The sequence below is a fragment of the Octopus bimaculoides genome, chromosome 26 (genome assembly GCF_046866305.1).
Source record: "Octopus bimaculoides isolate indiv1 chromosome 26, ASM4686630v1, whole genome shotgun sequence".
NCBI classification, from domain to species: Eukaryota; Metazoa; Mollusca; class Cephalopoda; order Octopoda; family Octopodidae; genus Octopus; species Octopus bimaculoides.
In genome coordinates this window covers 26,196,383-26,214,971 of record NC_142953.1, presented here as the reverse complement: position 1 = coordinate 26,214,971, position 18,589 = coordinate 26,196,383, and the positions used below count along the sequence as shown (strand labels likewise).

Sequence of the window (18,589 nt, the reverse complement as noted above, 5' to 3'; positions counted from 1 at the left end):
AAGCTTTTCCTCAAATGCGAGAATGTGAGCTTGGTTTCCGCTGTACGTTCACAGCATTTTACTCACTTGTGGGGGGAAAAAAAACCCAACAAAACACACACACACACAAACTAACATAGAAAATATCGAATTTGCTTTTCAGCCATCCAGCGTCAATAAAAATACCAGTAATCTGCGGTGTGTTAAACCAATATATATATATATATATATATATATATATATACACACACACATACATAAATGTATATATGCATTGCATATGTATATATATTCTTTGTATTATATATATATATATATATATAATCATAAATATATAGGGATTGACTGCCCTGCATATCTATATATATATATATATATATATATATATATATATATATATATAGGGATTCCCTGCCCTGCATATCTATATATATATATATATATATAATACAAATAATAAATGAGTATATGCATATATACGTACCTGTATGTACATACCTACATCTACCTGTATATATAGATGCATATCTGGGTACAGGACGTTGCAAAAAAACGTAGAATATATATATACATATGCAATGCATATATACGTTTATGCATGTGTGTGTATATACTCATATATACCATATATGCACACATATAAAATGTATATTTATATCTCATATATATATATATATATATATATATATATATATATGTGTGTGTGTGTGTGTGTGTGTGCTTGTACATATGTATGTACGTATATAAACAAGAAGACTGACAGATAGAGACAGCAACGACCACACACACATACCTCTACAAAAGAGTGACTTAATCAAAAAGATTAAACATTTCCCAGAGTGCACCGAACATTTCCGGTTGGGTGGGCTCTTGCAATTCCTCCCTTATTTACTTAAATATGCTAATGACTTCCATTATACTGCTGTTTCTCTCTTTCGATATATGTTATAACCTTTTGTTGCGGATCCCTGTTATCTAAAGTGCGTGACATATAGGGGACAAAACATCGACTGATCACTAGCACATAACTTCACTTCCAAATACCGCCATCACCATCATCACTACCAGAATCAGCACCACTGACGCTTCAACCATTTCAGTCCCCCCCCCCCATAAATTATAGCCTTTGCTACATCGCAAAGTCCTTCCTTTCCGCCGCCGCCGCCTCAGCTTCCTCCACCGCCACCGACGCCTGCCACCACTAACATCGTCATCCTACGCTTCCTCATCGTCGTCGTCATCATCATCATCATCGGTGTCGTCGTCATCGTCGACGTCGCCATTATTATCATCATTTTCATCATCATCATCATCGTCATCATCCACAACATTGTTGCCGTAGTCGTTATTATCAACATCACATTCATCGTCCAACCAACAGCCACATCACCAAATTGATATATCTGAACACTCTCTAGTTGTGAGGGATATTTCGGTGGTCTCCCAGTTGAATCTCAAATTACTATTTTCACACAACGACAATCATTCATTCAGGTTTACGGAACATTTTTTTTTTTCATCAAATATTTACAAAACGTTACCAGAGCAAAGACAAGTGAGCGGATCCTAGATCTGGTAGTCAATCGATGTATATTCAGATGATGATGATGATGATGTTAATGGCGGTGTTATTATGTGTTTACATTTATGCTCTCCCCCACCTGATCTAAGCCCAATGGAGACATTCCATTCCGTTCCATCTTCCTCGCAATACTTTTCGTCATAACCGTAGCAACACTGTCCCGTAATCCCCAGCCCCTTTGTACGATCTGTGGACTGCTTTGCAGATCCTTAGCGGAATTGAAATGTCAAACCCGGCTTAAACAATCAAGCTGAATAAACTGAGTAGGTTGTTGGATCCTCTCGTACGTCGGAACCGACGACAGAGTCCGCCATCAGCCATCATATACATACGTACGTACATACATACATACATACATACATGCAGATAGATAGGCATATAAATATGTGTGTGTGTGTGTGTGTGTGTGTGTGTGTGTGTGTGTGTGTGTGTGTGTGTAATAGAAATAGGTTTCAAAGAAAAAAGAGAAAATGCTCATTGGATATAAAAAATAAAGGCTTTTTTATGAAACGTAAAGATATATATATATATATATATATATATATATATATATATATATATATTTGCGACCCTGAAGAGATGGAGTATCCGGCAATTTATAATTTGTAATTTGTAATGTGTTATAATATGTTATAATATTTTATGAGACATTTTATGATGTGGTTTATTTATCCTGGATACTCTATTGAAATGTGCATAGGTTTGGCTTATTGTTGTTGCTACTGCTATTAAAATTGTTGCTGCAATAAAGTATCTTCAATGCATCGATTTTGAGCTCTATTTTTTAAGATATATATATATATATATATCTTAAAAAATAGAGCTCAAAATCGATGCATTGAAGATACTTTATTGCAGCAACAATTATAACAGCAGTAGCAATATATATATATATATATATATATATATATATATTTTAGTCTTTTACTTGTTTCAGTCATTTGACTGCGGCCATGCTAGTGCAAACACGCGAACTACTTCGTCCCTACTTTCAAGTTCGTGCCTCACAGCGTTCATACACACATAATTTTTCTCGTCTGGCCGTAAAGCCTTTTCTCTTTGTTTTCCTGTCTTGTTTTTTGTCCGCCACTACATTCCTCCATGGCAAGATTTAATTTGTGTATACAAATTTAATTTGCGGTCCATGGGAAGAGCCGTTTTAACGACGGGCTTATTTCAGTTTCCGTCTACCAAATCCGCTCATAAGGCTTTGGTCGGCCCCAGGCTATAGCAGAAGACACTTGTCCAAGTTGCCACGCAGTGGGACTGGACCCAGAACCATGTGGTTGGTAAGCCACTCCTGAGCCTACATGATAATATATCAATATAATATATAAAAATTATAACAGGAGTTTTTTCGACATCGCATGGCTATGAGAGACCTCGCTCTTGAGGAAAAGAGAAATCAAAGGGGTTAATAGATAAAAAACAGTTGAGAACTACTGAGAAGTTTTTGCCTTTCTTCTTCAGTCCTAATCCTCTAACACAACAACCTTCGTTTAGAGAACTTTCATCCCACCAAATTATCCCTCAACTTCAATTCGGGCCCCAAATGTCTCACTCTTTTACAAAGAACCAGAGCGACGAATCGTGATATTCTGCAATCCTAATGGATAAATAAACGTTATCAATCCAACTGAAATCTGAAATGACTAATCTAGTATTTTCGGACACAGATCAACGCCACTTCTCTTGGATTGCAGATATTACTGCATTTTAACGTGTATAAGGAACCCCCTAATTTTAGGGTCTTAAAATTTGGAAAAAAAGGTTTTGTAAGGGATTATTATACTATCCATGTATAAGAAACTCCCATGTTTTTTAACCTAATTTTTGACAAAAAAGGGTTCCTTATACATGTTAAAATTTGGTACTCTATTTTAACATTATGTTAATGATATCTATCTGTCGGTCTCTATCAATCATTCAATCTCTCTCTAAATGTCTGTCTGTCTCTGTCTCCCCCTCTCTCCCTTTTTCTTTCTCTTATATTTAGATGTCTGTCTGTCTCCCTCTCTCTCTTATATATATAGATATTTGCATGTTTGATTGTGTGTGCGTGTGTTTGTGTTTGTGTGTCTCATGTGGATTTTTACTTGTGTGCAGGAACATAAACAGTTAACTATCAAGCGAGTGTGTATGTGTGTGTGTGTTTAATTTTTGTAATGGGAACTCACCAAAGAAGCTGGGCTGGTTTATTTATGTTACAAGAGGAAGGAAATGACAACGAAATCCAGCAGTGAGTTTATCTCTGATTAAGCAGACGACCGCCCGGCTAACTTCCCGTTAAATAAGGATATAACGTTCATTTGACCTTTGCTGTCAAGTAGAATTCCCTCCACTTTTCGCTTGTCTGTTCGGCGGGAATCAATTACCGGAAACGAGAGCCGTTACTGAGCTGTAGAAATGCCGATGATATAAGGGACCTATATCTAACTTCATTCTTATCGTGTTTATCTGATTTATCAGATGTAAACAAGTAACACATCTTTTTGTCTTTCCATATGTGAACATCGTCTATCTGACACATCTGTCTGTCAGTGTAGTTTTGCCTCAGTGAGTATTCATGTGAAATAAGTATATATAGGTCGCGGTCTCAAAGCGACGAAAACATTTTGGCAAATTAAATTTAAATGTTGAAGTGAATCTAACGGTTTTTGTGTGTTTCTTAAATAGCTTATAAACACCTTCCACGCTGCAGTTGTTTTCGTTCGAGCACACGATCTCAGATCAGGTCACTTGCTATGCAAGTACATCTCCGTAATATACATACATACACACATACACACACACACACACACACACACACACATATATATATATATGTATATATATATATATATATATATATATATATATATATATATATATATATATATGGTAATCTTCCAGTTTCGAGGGGTTAAATAAATTACAAGGGAAATAACTGAACGACTTACCAGTATTATCCGTACTACTTTTTCTCTAAAACAGCATGCGACGGAATTTTAACAGGCAGAAAAGAATCTAAAACAGCATGCGATGGAATTTTTTTTTTTTATAAAAGTTTAAAATGTTTTTTTCTTTTTACAAAAAGCATGCGACTTTTTTCTTTTTACAAAACGGAAACGAAATGGTTTGCAGAAGTACTCGACGGAACGGAGTCAAAAACAGCATGCGACGGAATTTTTTTTAATAAAAGTTTAGGGTTAGGGTTAGGGTTCGGGTTAGATGTTGTGCAGCCGGTCTTCCACGAGGCATTTTCGATTTCTCATAAGAAACTATGATATTCAATCACGTGTGTGATTTATATATAAACAGTTAACGTCAATCAAATCACGTGATTTATTTATAAACAAAGTAGTACGGATAATACTGGTAAGACGTTCAGTTATTTCCCTTATAATTTATTTAACCCCTCGAAACTGGAAGATTACCTATATATATATATATATATGTATAGCAAAATTTAGATTCAGATGAATATGCTACTTAAGTTGCAGAATTTAGTACGGTATTATCCATACAATTTCAAAGTAAGGTGATTAAAATCAAAATAAGCAACAAGGATATCCAGATTATATATATATATCGAACATTGTAAATATAATCCAATTTTTATTGTATATTTAAAATTGTAAATATTTAATCGATACAGCTACTTCACCCCTTTTATGTTTGTCTGTCCTTGTTCGTCCCGTCTTTGTAGTGCCTTTATGGCAAATATTTATGAAATAAAGTAGCTTGCTTACCAACCACATGGTTCCGGGTTCAGTCCCATTGCGTGGCATCTTGGGCAAGTGTCTTCTACTATAGCCTCGGGCCGACCAAAGTTTTGTGAGTGGATTTGGTAGAAGGAAATTGAAAGAAGCCCGTCATATATATGTATATATATATATATATGTGTGTGTGTGTTTGTGTGTCTGTGTTTGTCCCCCTAGCATTGCTTGACAACCGATGCTGGTGTGTTTATGTCCCTGTTACGAAGCGGTTCGGCAAAAGAGACCGATAGAATAAGTACTAGGCTTACAAAGAATAAGTCCCGTGTTCGATTTGCTCGACTAAAGGCGGTGCTCCAGCATGGCCGCAGTCAAATGACTGAAACAAGTAAAAGAGTAAAAGAGTACACCAAGAATTTGTCTTATGGTATGAGATTATCTCCCCTCCTCAAGCGGAGCTGCTCTCAACTGCTATTTGGTAATTTGAAGATATCAAGAGCTTATGTTGTATATTATTTAATACACCTGTATTGTCTATGTTCTTCATGTACATGTCACTGGCCATCCTGCGTAATTACTCATACTCCATTCCTTCTACTTCATACTATCCATGCTTCACAACACCACCGGGTCTACAAAATTCAACCGTTACTAATGGTTATACACTTATTTATAGAGAGTTTTGTAATAAACTGTTATATTTTGTGGTTTAAATTCCTTTCTAGTCTTCCATTTTTTTGTTTCTTTGACAGGAGAGCACTAGATGCATCAAATCAGGTTGCTGTACCTCTGATGGTTCACCACACTATCTCAAGTATCCCCGTTGTTGGTTCAGGTGAGTTTCATCCGTCAACATTAAATATTACTTGATACTTTAACTCGATGGGTTTTGGAAATAGCAGCCAAATCTCTCTCCAATTACAGGCGTGGCAATGTGGTTAAGACGCTTGGTTCCCAAACTACATGGTCTTTGGTTCAGTCCTACGAGTGTCTTCTTTTATATCTCCGGATCAACCAAAGTTTTATGAGTGGATTTGGTAGACGAAATCAGATAGGGGCCGGTCGTGTGTGTGTATGTATATATACACATACACATATACATATGTGTGTGTGTGTGTGTGTGTATTCCTTTGTGTTTGTATTTATCACCCACCATCGTTTGACATCCGGGGTTGGTTTGTTTCCGTTTCCGTAATTTATCAGTTCAGCAAAAGTGACTGACAGAATAACTATCAGGCTTAAAAAAAAAAAATACTGGGTCCATTGGTTCGACTAAACCCTTCAAGGTAGTGCCCAAACATGGCCGCAGTCCAAGGACTAATATAAGTAAAATGAAAGGAAAAAAGGGCTTTTGAAAAGAGAGAGAAGCATTAAGAAATCTAGTGTTTGATACAGAATACCTGGACAATGGGCAGTGTAGCCATGGCTGAAGTACGTTTGACCATAGACCTGCTCAGACAAAGCCGATCTGGGGCCAAACATCGTGAAAGACAAGTCGTGGAACGGTGGTACAAAGCTTTCATCGTTAAACCGATTTCAATTCCTACTCCCTGATACGTTACTTCATTAATGCTTTTAGTGCTCCTCAGCAGTGATTCCTGATGGGCCTGGGGCTTTCCCTGACTTCATATCCTTAATTGCTTTATCTAGCAGGGTACTGTCGATTCAGGTAACTAGTCCCTCAATTGGATCAACATTTGGCAGGCTCTCCTCCTCCCATTCTTTCTTCACATTCAGCAGTCTTTCATAATGGCATCTCCAAGCCTCTTTCTTTGCAGAATAAGACGAGGGGTGTTTTTTATCACTTCTCCATGAGTGAGGTTCTCACGTGGTAAATTACTCAGTATTCTATATTCTGACATAACATCCACATTTAAGTGGGGGATAAATATTTAATATCAATACTGCTTCTCTCACTGTTATGTCCCGCATTATGACAACGTATTTCATCGTTTCTGCGGGACTGGCCCGAACAGCATACTTCGCTGACTGACACTACCATCTATTAGTAGTGGGTTAGTCCACTTCTCACCTAGGGGCGTCCGCCACAACAGTCACTAATACTCTTTTACTCTTTTACTTCTTTCAGTCATTTGGCTGTGGCCATGCTGGAGCACCGCCTTTAGTCGAGCAAATCGACCCCAGGACTTATTCTTTGGATGCTTAGTACTTATTCTATCGGTCTCTTTTGCTGAACCGCTAAGTCACGGGGACGTAAACATACCAGCATCGGTTGTCAAGCGATGTTGGCGGGGTGGTGGGGAGACACAAACACAGACACACACATTGTATATATATATATATATATATATATATATATATATATATATATATATATACAACGGGCTTCTTTCAGTTTCCTTCTACCAAATCCACTCACAAGGCTTTGGTAGGCCCGAGGCTATAGTAGAAGACACTTGCCCAAGGTTCCACGCAGTGGGAATGAACCCGGAACCATGTGGTTGGTAAGCAAGTTACTTAATAATAATTTTTTTTTAAATCTCTGTCACTATTTGCCACACCCGTGCCAGAATAGACACTGAGGTTTTAAGTATATCGCAGACGGTGGAATTACTGCTACCTCAAGCCACGGATGTCTGCTGTTGACAAAGCCAAGGCCAGCGGCTGTAGCGGGCAGTTATCTCCCACTAGCGATATAAGTACCAGTAATTATTTGCCCCACAAGTTCATAAGCGAGGTTCTCTCATGGCAAATAACACAGCATCATGTATTCTAATGCATCATCCACTTTTAAGCGGGATAAATATTACCTTTTGGTATTAATACTGCTTCTGTCATTATTAATTATCCTGCAAAATCTTTGTGATAAGCGAACGATGTTACTGATTATCTTTATTTATTTTTCAGATAACAAACTCAGCTGCCCCGGGGATTTACGTTGCGGAGATATTTACACGCACACCTATCACGGTCTACCCAGTACCATCATTGATGAAAAATCTGGCAACATTCATTCTACGCTGTGGGATGCCAGGAAACGTGGCGTATTCTTTGATGTTGGTCACGGAGAAGGTTCGTTTACTTGGACTGTAGCTGAAATATGCGCCCAGAACGGTTTTTGGCCCGACATTATAAGCACCGACCTCCACAGCGGAAACACTGACGGACCTGCTTATGATTTGGTCACTGTTATGTCCAAGTTTCTTCACCTGGGTATGAGTATAGCCGATATTGTAAAGGCTGTTACTGAAACTCCAGCTCGTGCCATTCAGAAATCGGAAGATATTGGGAAGTTAGCGATTGGGCGAGAGGCTGATGTGACTGTGCTGAGAATCGAAGAGTGTGATGTAGCCATGGAAGACAGCTATGGACAACAGAGACGCATCCGACAGAGAATCATTCCGGTGGCGGTTTTCAGGGCAGGAAAACTATACGAGGTTCGAACTCCCGATGTCTGGCCAAATATTGAGAAGGCTAAATTGCTGTCAGCTGGATGGAACGAGCTTGTCATAAAGGACAAAGAAAAACCCCATTTTTAGTTTATCACTTGCGATTATTGCATTGTTATTGTCTCTCTCACTCTGTCTATGTATATATGTATGTATGTATGTATGTATGTATGTATACACACTTATATATATATATATATATATAAAAGGCGACTCCAGGTCATCAGCTTCAATTGGGCTTATCACAGATTTCGCATAAGACACATGCCTGCTCAAAGAATTTCACGTTTTCCCACATTATTTCTAACCCCAAATGGCTTTTTAAAAAATATCTAGCACTATGTCTTTCTCCATTTCTAAGTTCAGGGTAAAAATAAAGCCACCCTGCAAAACACAACTCATCTTTACACATAAATGCGCAAAATAACAGCAAACAAATAACAACAGTGGAGCGCACAACCAACATCAACGATCTGACTGTCGCCTGTACTCTCGACAAGAGATGCCAGTTACTCTTTTACACCTGTCAGGCTTGTTCGTATTAACCCGAGTTGCTGGCTAATTTTTTGTTCCTTTAAGAATGTTGTAGAACAGAAACTTTTCATAGATTGGAATTTAAATCCTAATCTCTATAGAAATTTATTATTTCAAGAAAATATTGAATATAAATTACTTTTAATTTTTACGATTATAGACAACAACTATAATCTGTAGCGCTGTAACTTCTGAGCTCGAGCCAGGCACGTGAGAATGATGCCGAGAGAACGTCTGCTAAAACTGATATTTTTTGACACAGGGCACCTCTAAGATGACCGACAGACGCTGAATGAAAATAAATGAACGGCGACCAGGCTCAATAAAAGGAGCCCAAGTTATTGGCTGAAATTACACACTTGAAGTCAGTGATGGTAGAAATTGAAACAGCTTGAAAATACACGTTCACTTTACTAAATTTATGCTTGGGCTAAGCCCGAACAGCCCGAGTACCGGAGTCGCCACTGCTATATATATATATATATATATATATATATATATATATATATATATATATGTATATATATATATGGCATCTTGGGCAAGTGTCTTCTACTATAGCCTTGGGCCAACCAAAGCCTTGTGAGTGGATTTGGTAGACGGAAACTGAAAGAAGCCCGTCGTATATATGTATATATATATATATATGTGTGTGTGTATGTGTTTGTGTGTCTGTTTTGTCCCCCTAGCATTGCTTGACAACCGATGCTGGTGTGTTTATGTCCCCGTCACTTAGCGGTTCGGCAAAAGAGACCGATAGAATAAGTACTAGGCTTACAAAGAATAAGTCCCGGGGCCGATTTGCTCGACTAAAGGCGGTGCTCCAGCATGGCCGCAGTCAAATGACTGAAACAAGTAAAAGAGTAAAAGATATATATATATATATATATATATATATATACATACATATATATATATATATATATATATATATATATATATATATATATATATATATATATATATACATATGGCCGTTCCATGGGGTTACCCTGGGTTTCACGTCCATCAAGCGCTTAGCTCTACACCGTTTCTTCACACTGTAAACCCCAAAGAAACGCCGTAAAGCTAAGCGTTTTATGGGCACGAAACCCAAGGGAACCCCATAGACCGGCCATATCTATCTTTGTCTATATATTCTACTGCTCTATAACTTAGAGCATGCTTTTCTTTCGGATATATGATTTACTGAATATATATATATCTATATATGCAGGTGAGACAAAATCTTGCACAAAATAAGTTCAATATACTCCAGAATTGTCAAAGACATGCTTTAATTTTCCTAAAATTGAAGAAAAATGAATGAAATAATGATGAATAGACACGTACTTGCACGAGGTGAACAAAATGAATAATAATAATATCATATATCAATGTAGTAATTAATTGATAACACTCTAATGTGTTGTTGATTAAGAACGACTTATTCTTGACTTCGCTAAAACACGAGACACGCCTTATTGTCTTAACGAGGACTTCTGTCTTCTCCCACCGAAATATAGAGTGCTACATATATTTTTCTAATGATAATTTTTAGATTGTATTTTTGATTATAAATTTTTAAAAACACGATGAAATAAAAGTAAACTGAATATATTATAATTACCTTTTTTTGTCATAATGGATGTATATATGTATGTTGTATGTATTATGTATGTATATAAGGCAATAAGTACAGGTTTTATACATACATGTGTGTGTATGTATGTATGTATATATATATATATATACATACATGTGTGTGTATGTATGTATGTATATATATATATATATAAAATTTATTAATAAGGGTAGAAATTGATATTAATCAATTAAAACCAGTGGTCTAGCATATTAAAAAAAAAATCCGAAGATTAAAATTATATTAGCATATAGGAGTCGACTTTTGCTGGTCATTCCTCTTATTTTTGTGTGTGTGTATATATATATATATATATATATATATATGTTCATATCACGTGTTATACAATGATGATGTAAGCATGGTGTAGATATTCATGTGGTGGTGCTCAGAGTAATCCAAAACCAAAACTCCGTCTATTAGTTTGAAGTAGAAAATCTGATGTAAGAATGATCTTTGTTGGGCGGATATGGAATCATTAAAAAACAAAGAAACAATAACAGATGTAAGGAATGTATTCACATGGAAAGTTGTGTATAGATTTTAATTATGTAATCAAGTTTTATCTTTACATCTGTTTCAAATAATCGATGACTGGTATCTGATTCGTGCATATTATGTAATGAAATCCAATATTATTGTAAATGTATGGACTAATATGGATTTTGAAAGACACATGGGATGAAGTCATGTTATTCTCATCAGAAGGTACTTGCAAATAGTTTAGAGAATAGTGATTATAAATATATTCAATAAGATTAGAAAAATGAGAAGAGGAGGAATTATAGTGAAAAGTATAAAGGTAAGGAAGAGGAGAAGAGAGAAAATAATAGAGTGGTCGAGAGGGAGTAATTTGAAAACCTTAATTATTAGACCTACTCCACCAGAATTTACATTGCAACGATCAACCTTAAATGCCGATTTGTTGCATATCTGAGCTTGTTTTCAAACGAGATCTATCCCACTCGCTACCAACATTCACCATCTCAAAGCTGATGGTATTCTCCATATTTTGTGGTCCATAATTAAAAATGGAACACGGTATACAGGAAGCTGATTACCTTGTGATTTACGCTGCCAAAAGAACTCTCCTTATATTACATGAAAATGAACACTTTAGACTTCCCTGACGTAATTACTTTATGCTGTCATTGGTATTACGAAACTTTTTCTTATTACTGTAAATCATTAAGTTCTATTCCCCCCTCTATCCCGTTGCTATTCTACTTCTTTGGTTTCTTCTTAACTACTATATTTAACTACATTTAGTAATATTCTTTAATAAACACCCATTGGTGTTTCCCAACTCTTCCCTCTTTCATCAACACGTCGCCACATCAGCTTTGTCTCGAATTTTCAACGCATGTATTTATATATCTTTATCTCTGACGATTTTAATTAGTTACAATTGTGTAAATGCATAAATATGCGAAGGAAATTTTATTTAAAAAATTTTAGAAATAAATAATGTGGGACGGGAGACTTATTCTGAAACTTTGCCTTCTTTCTAAACATAAATATTAAACTCATTATGGATAATTAAATTGTATAAAATAATTGGTTTAGCATTACGAGAGTGTTTTGGAAGCGTGGCTTTATCAAATGCCAGTTATCTTCAATGCAGCCATGTCCAATGGCAGTCAGTTTCAACGTGGTCTTCTTACAAAAAAGGCTCCTACCTATGGAGAAAAATCCAGAATGACTGCACACCAATGTTTGAAATCAGCATTATCAACATAAATGAGGAAAGGAATGGCAGAGTGGTTTCGGAGCTCACTTTGCAACCATTTAGTTTCCAGTTCAAACCCACAGCGCAACACCTTCGATAAGTGTGTTCTACAAGAGACCCGGGCAAACTAATGCCTTGTGCTTGATAGAAACCGTGTGGACGTTTGACGTGTGTGTGTGTGTGTGTGTGCGTGCGTGCGTGCGCGCGGTATGTGTGTTGTGTAGTTGCCCTCCTACCACTTGAAAACCGGTGTTCGTTTGTTTACGTCCCCTGTAACTTAGCGATTCAGTAAAAGAGCAATAGAGACCAATAGAATAAGTACCCGACTTAAATAAAAATAATAAATATTGGAGTCGATTTGTTCGATTAAATCCCTCCATTCAAAGCGGAGCTGAAGCTTTACTGCTGTGATTTGGTAAGTCTATTATTCTTCCATCTTAGAATATCATTTACGGTCACATATTTCATGACAATCTTTCTAAAACGTCATCCCTCGCCTCTCTCTCCGTAAAAGATTACCATATACAACAAGTGTACGCAATTGAAGCAATGTTAAATTAAAATAGCCATCTATGTATCATAATTAGCGTTTATACATCGTTGAGAGACAGCAGACTACAGATTTCGTCCGAGATAAAATATGGACATAAAACAGTTTTTTTTTTTTTTTTTTACCTCATAGCGATGTAGAGACATAGATTTCTATTTTAACTCTTTGCTCAAAGTATTTTCGTAAATTTGTCTGGAACGTCCATATTCGTTTTCAGAATTTTAGACTGCTCTTCTTTTCAGACTTGTAGTTAGTTAGCCCATGATCCTCAGACGTTTCTGAATAATATTATGCTTTCCTTTTATAAATTCCAAGTGACTTAAGTGGCTGAAAAAAAATTGCAAATGTGAATGATATGTGATGTATGGATGCCAAGGAAATATGTCCTCAAAGGGTTGATACAATTCTATATCAATATTTTGATTTTTGATAAGGTAAAATCGTTAAGCACGCCGGCCATTTCATCCGTCGTTAGGTTTTGAATTTCTAATTCTACCGAAGTCGACTTTGCCTTTTAAACTTTTGGGCTCTATAAAATAAGTACCAGTTGAACTTATGGGGCCGATGTAATCGGCTTACAGCGCTCTCAAAATTGCTGGCCATGTGCCAAAATTGGAAACCAAGTCATTAATACATATGTACTATCTCCCTTGAATATACTTAATTTCAGGGGAAGTAACTTTACACAAATCTACTTCAAGTTATTTCCCGTTATTATTAGAATTATTTCCCTTCAAAAGACCACGAAACGCCGACTGTTATCAAAGCTTTCGTTTCTTTTCCAGTTTTCCATTATATTTCTTTACTACCATGAATATCCATGAATAGTGTTGAACTCTTATTTGAAATTTATGTGAAACTATATATATGTATATATATATGTATATATATATATATATATATATATATATATATATATATATATATATATATATAAAGCAACAGTAACATCCACCCCTCGGGGTCAGCCACATTTAAGTGGCAAATATATATACTTCACTTTATCGTGCAGTTACTGTTAATACCTCGTTCAGAGATTTAACATTGCTTGTTTTCACTTTTTCGATATCAGTGAATAATTTCACTGGAAAAAGTTATATATATTTGCCAAGAATTATCTTTTGCATCGAAGGTCGGCGATTGTCGTACGCTGAAGAAGGGAAATAACCCTGAAACTCGAGTACGTACGTATCGTAGATCAAGATGGGAAAGATAACTTCCCTTGGAAAATACAGCCAGGACACAGATGTGTGTCGATAGCCAGCTGGAGGAGATGTCCTCCTGGGGCTAAAAGCAACAGTAACATCCACCCCTCGGGGTCAGCCACATTTAAGTGGCAAATATACTTCACTTTATCGTGCAGTTACTGTTAATACCTCGTTCAGAGATTTAACATTGCTTATATATATATAATAATAAAGGAGTTACGTCGCAAAAACGTATAAATTCAAATGAACATATTTATCTTCTTCAGTATATATTTCAGTATAAAGAATTCATTAAGAGACTTAAATCAAAATTTCTTTACTCATCATTCAGGAATAAATATAACATCAGAAAAAATACATTCCGTTTAAAAACACAAACCGTTCATGGCGAAAAAATTTCACAATTACAAAAACCGAACAAAATTTTTAAAGTTTTAGCAAAAACTATATATATATATATATATATATATATATATGCGTTTTTACTAATAATCGGCAGTTTGTGATATTACTGAGTGTCTCAAAAGCCAAGAGTTTTGTGCGTTGGCCCCTATAACTTCTACCGATAATTAATAACAAAACCTATATATCCTTATGCTTTCCGTTCCATTTTTCCCTTTTACATCACCAAAGCTATATCTATCTATCTATCTATTATATATATATATATATATATATATATATATATATTGACTGCTATATCTACAAGTTTTTTCTCCATTCTCTGTTTATTTCCTTGTGTTCCTTTCTGTTGAAGAGCGTAGGCTCAAAATGTAAAAGACTTTCTCACCTTCCTTAGCATCAAACTAATACACCTGCGTGTTGCTTATACCCCTGTGTTCGTCTTTTGTTTTTCTGTAAATTTCAACTATATATATATATATATATATATATATATATATATATAGGTCATATTTACAGAAAACAAAAGATGAAAACATGTGAAGGAAGAACAAGCAATTGTATTAATTTAACGTTCGGGGAGAATGGAAAAGTCTTTGATGTTTTGAGATTACACTCTTCGACAGAAAGGACTAAGAGGAAAAAACAAACAGAAGAGACAATTAAAAGAAGACGGAGAGAGAAAAGAAAAGTGTATGGTTAAGAAGATTGCTTTCCAACCATATGGTTCCAGGTTCAGTCCCACTGTGTGGTACCTTAAGCATGTGTCTTCTACTATAGTCTGGGGACAACCAAAGCCTTGTAAGTGGTTTTGACAGACATTAACTGAAAGAAGTTCGTTGTGAGTGTGTGTGTGTGTGTGTGTGTGTGTGTGTGCGTGCGCTTGTCCCCTACCACCAGTTTGACTACTTCTGTTGAATTGTTTGCGTCCCCATAACATAGAGGTTCTGCAACAAGCACGGATAGAATAAGTATCCGGCTTAGAAAGAAAACAAGTACTAGAGTTGATTTGTTTGCCTAAACCCTCCATCACCAGTGCCTCAGCTTGACTGCAGTCCAAGTCTCAGGCAAATGAAATATAAATAATACAATGTTCAAATAAAAGGTCAACACTACTCGTAAAAACACAAATGAGTATATAATCCAAATGTGTATGAATGTATGTATATACCAGCATGATGGTGATGATGATGATATATATACGAGAGCTGATCAATAAGTATCCGGACTGTTGCCATAGTAATGAAGCTAAAGTATGCAGAGTGAAACCGCTTGGTACAGATTGACCTTGAACTCTGCTGTGCATGTGCACTAAGTTTTAACGTTCCAGCTCACTTTTGCTGTTTACAGCAGTGCTTCGAAGTAACGTGTGATTGTCGCACTGACCATGACAGAGTAAGCTGTCATGGCGATACCTGCTCAGAGGCCTATGCAAAGTTGCAGAAAATGTATGGAGAGGGGTGTACGAGTGGGGTTGATGTAATTGATTGGCCTCCTCCCCCAAAATTTCAGGCCTTGTGCCTAGAGTAGAAAAGTATATTCCTATACACATTAAGGGCGGCGAGCTGGCAGAAACGTTAGCACGCTGGGCAAAATGCTTAGTGGTATTTCGTCTGTCGTTACATTCTGAGTTCAAATTCTGCCAAGGTCGACTTTGCCTTTCATCCTTTCGGGGTTGATAAATTAAGTGTACCAGTTACGCACTGGGGTCGATGTAATCGACTTAATACCTTTCTCTGTCCTTGTTTGTCCCCTCTATATTTAGCTGCTTGTGGGCAATAAAGAAATAGGTATTTCGTCTGTCTTTATGTTCTGAGTTCAAATTTCGCCAAGGTCGACTTTGGCTTTCATTCTACTAGGGTTGATCTTAGGTTGTGCAGTTGTTGTCAAGGCAACTTTCTGATGCTTGGTTGAATCAGGTTGGCATTCTGGCAAGCATGGAAGCCATGGGTGTGAACCCAGATGAAATCGACTGTGCATTGCAGGCATTTTGCATGGGCAATGGTCAGTGATAGCCTTCCTTGGTCGTAAGTGGACAGCCATCATCACGCATGCATGCACACATGCACACACACATACACACACACACACACACATGCATAATGAGCTTCCACACAGTTTCCATCCATCGAATTCACTCACAAAGCATTGGCCAGCCTAGGGCTATAGTAAAAGACACATGCCCAAAGTGCCATGCAGTGGGACTGAACCCAAGACCACATAGTTGTGAAGCAAGCTTCTTAGCCACACAGCCATGCCTGTGCACCTATAGCTGTGTTTGCATCTATGACAACAATAGATGTTACATATAATATCCATTTGCAGTAAATTCTACATAAAAAAGACATTCATTGAAGATTAAATTAAATCATTATTGTGTGATGAGTGAAAATATTTTATAGAAAACATCTGAATATTAAGGTTTTTATTTAAACAATGTGTTTGGACAACACATATTAGAATGTGATGTTTACAAAATGCTGAGGTCAATGTCCAAAGACAAGTGGGATTTCAAAATAATTTCTCGTGGTCCTGAAAATGGTTTTAAATAAACATTTAACAAACAATCTATTTTGGCTATAAATAATTTTCCTTTATTTTTGGCACAGGGTTCATTTACATACATCACACACACACACACACACACACACACACACAAACGCTAACATACATACTCTAACATACACACACACAATTAAAAAGACATTTTATTCAAAATATATTTTACAAAAGAAAGACAGAGAAAAAAAGCAAAAATAAAAAATGGGGGAGAAAGAAGAGAAAGACATTCCATAGCCTCGCCATTGCTTTTAGTAAGGCAGCAAGCATGTTGGTTTGCTTCAGTAGGTTCCGTTGAACCTTGTGGTGTGCGACCAATTGAAGCAGTTGGTGCTGCATTGATGTTTTTTTCCTTTCTTTTCTTTCTCCCCCTTTTTAAAACTTTTTTCTTTGTTTTTCTTTTGTAAAATATATTCCTGTTCAATCAAAAATATACATAGACATACAGACATATAAGCAAATATATACACATGTATGCACACACACACACACAAACACACACACACACACACGCACACTCACATATATACACATACACACACTCACACAAACAGAAACACACACCAGTGTATTTGTGAAAGCATTTGTGGCCACTGTTGCTTGGCAACTCAATGGCATAACTAAATCCTTCTCGACAACTTTTATACAATCTTTACAATGAGAGCATCATGTTATTAAGTCCTGAATCTTAGGATAACGTGCCCTCCCACAATTGAAGGAATTTGGGGACATATCATTTAGGTTAATGAAGCGTGAGCTGCAAGTTTACCTCAGCAGAACATGGATGCTTTTTCTTACTGACTTCCGGCAGAGGTAGAAGGCCAAAAATTTGGTAGGGAGAAGTATATTTGATTAGGTCAAACCAAGCAGCCCCTGGTACATTATTTGATGAATTTCAGAAGAATCAAAGACAAATTGGCGATCTTTCGATACTAGTCCACCACAACTTCCGGTCGTTGCGCGCATGCATACTGATTACATGATCGTGTAGTGAAAATATGAAAAGACAACATTAAATAAAAACTCAAACCTTCTCCCCCTCAGATGCATACAGTTCTCAAACTTTAAACACATAAACACACTATACGATCATGTAATCAGTATAGGGAGGAGATACGCCACTGTGGAGGTGCGCTTCACAACGGAGGAGGAAGCAATAAAGCACTCCACAGAGGCAATAAGGACAGAGGAATGGGTGCTCTTGCCTTCGTACTGTGGCAAATGTGTGGCCAAGGTGCGAGTGAGCAAGGTGCCATCCGAACTGAAACTTTAAACATATAAACACACTATACGATCATGTAATCAGTATGCATG

The 18,589-nt window shown here is 36.6% G+C and overlaps 2 protein-coding genes across 7 annotated transcripts in view; one reads left to right on the top strand and one right to left on the bottom strand.

The window, feature by feature from the left end:
* The window catches only part of LOC106883971 (uncharacterized), a 239,096-nt gene extending 228,288 nt beyond the window's left edge, over positions 1-10,808 (top strand). For all 3 annotated transcript variants that reach the window (XM_089342787.1, XM_089342788.1, XM_089342789.1), the window contains 2 exons: positions 6,012-6,094; positions 8,128-10,808. In XM_089342787.1, the coding sequence (XP_089198913.1) occupies positions 6,012-6,094; positions 8,128-8,759 (715 nt within the window). In that variant the 3' untranslated portion in view covers positions 8,760-10,808. The remainder of the gene's footprint in view (positions 1-6,011; positions 6,095-8,127) is intronic.
* Positions 10,809-17,126: 6,318 nt separating this feature from the next.
* The window catches only part of LOC106883972 (uncharacterized), a 21,208-nt gene continuing 19,745 nt past the window's right edge, over positions 17,127-18,589 (bottom strand). For all 4 annotated transcript variants that reach the window (XM_014935131.3, XM_089342989.1, XM_014935132.3 and 1 more), the window contains one exon: positions 17,127-18,589. This exon is cut by the window's right edge and continues 615 nt beyond it. The gene's annotated coding sequence lies outside the window, so the exon portion shown is untranslated.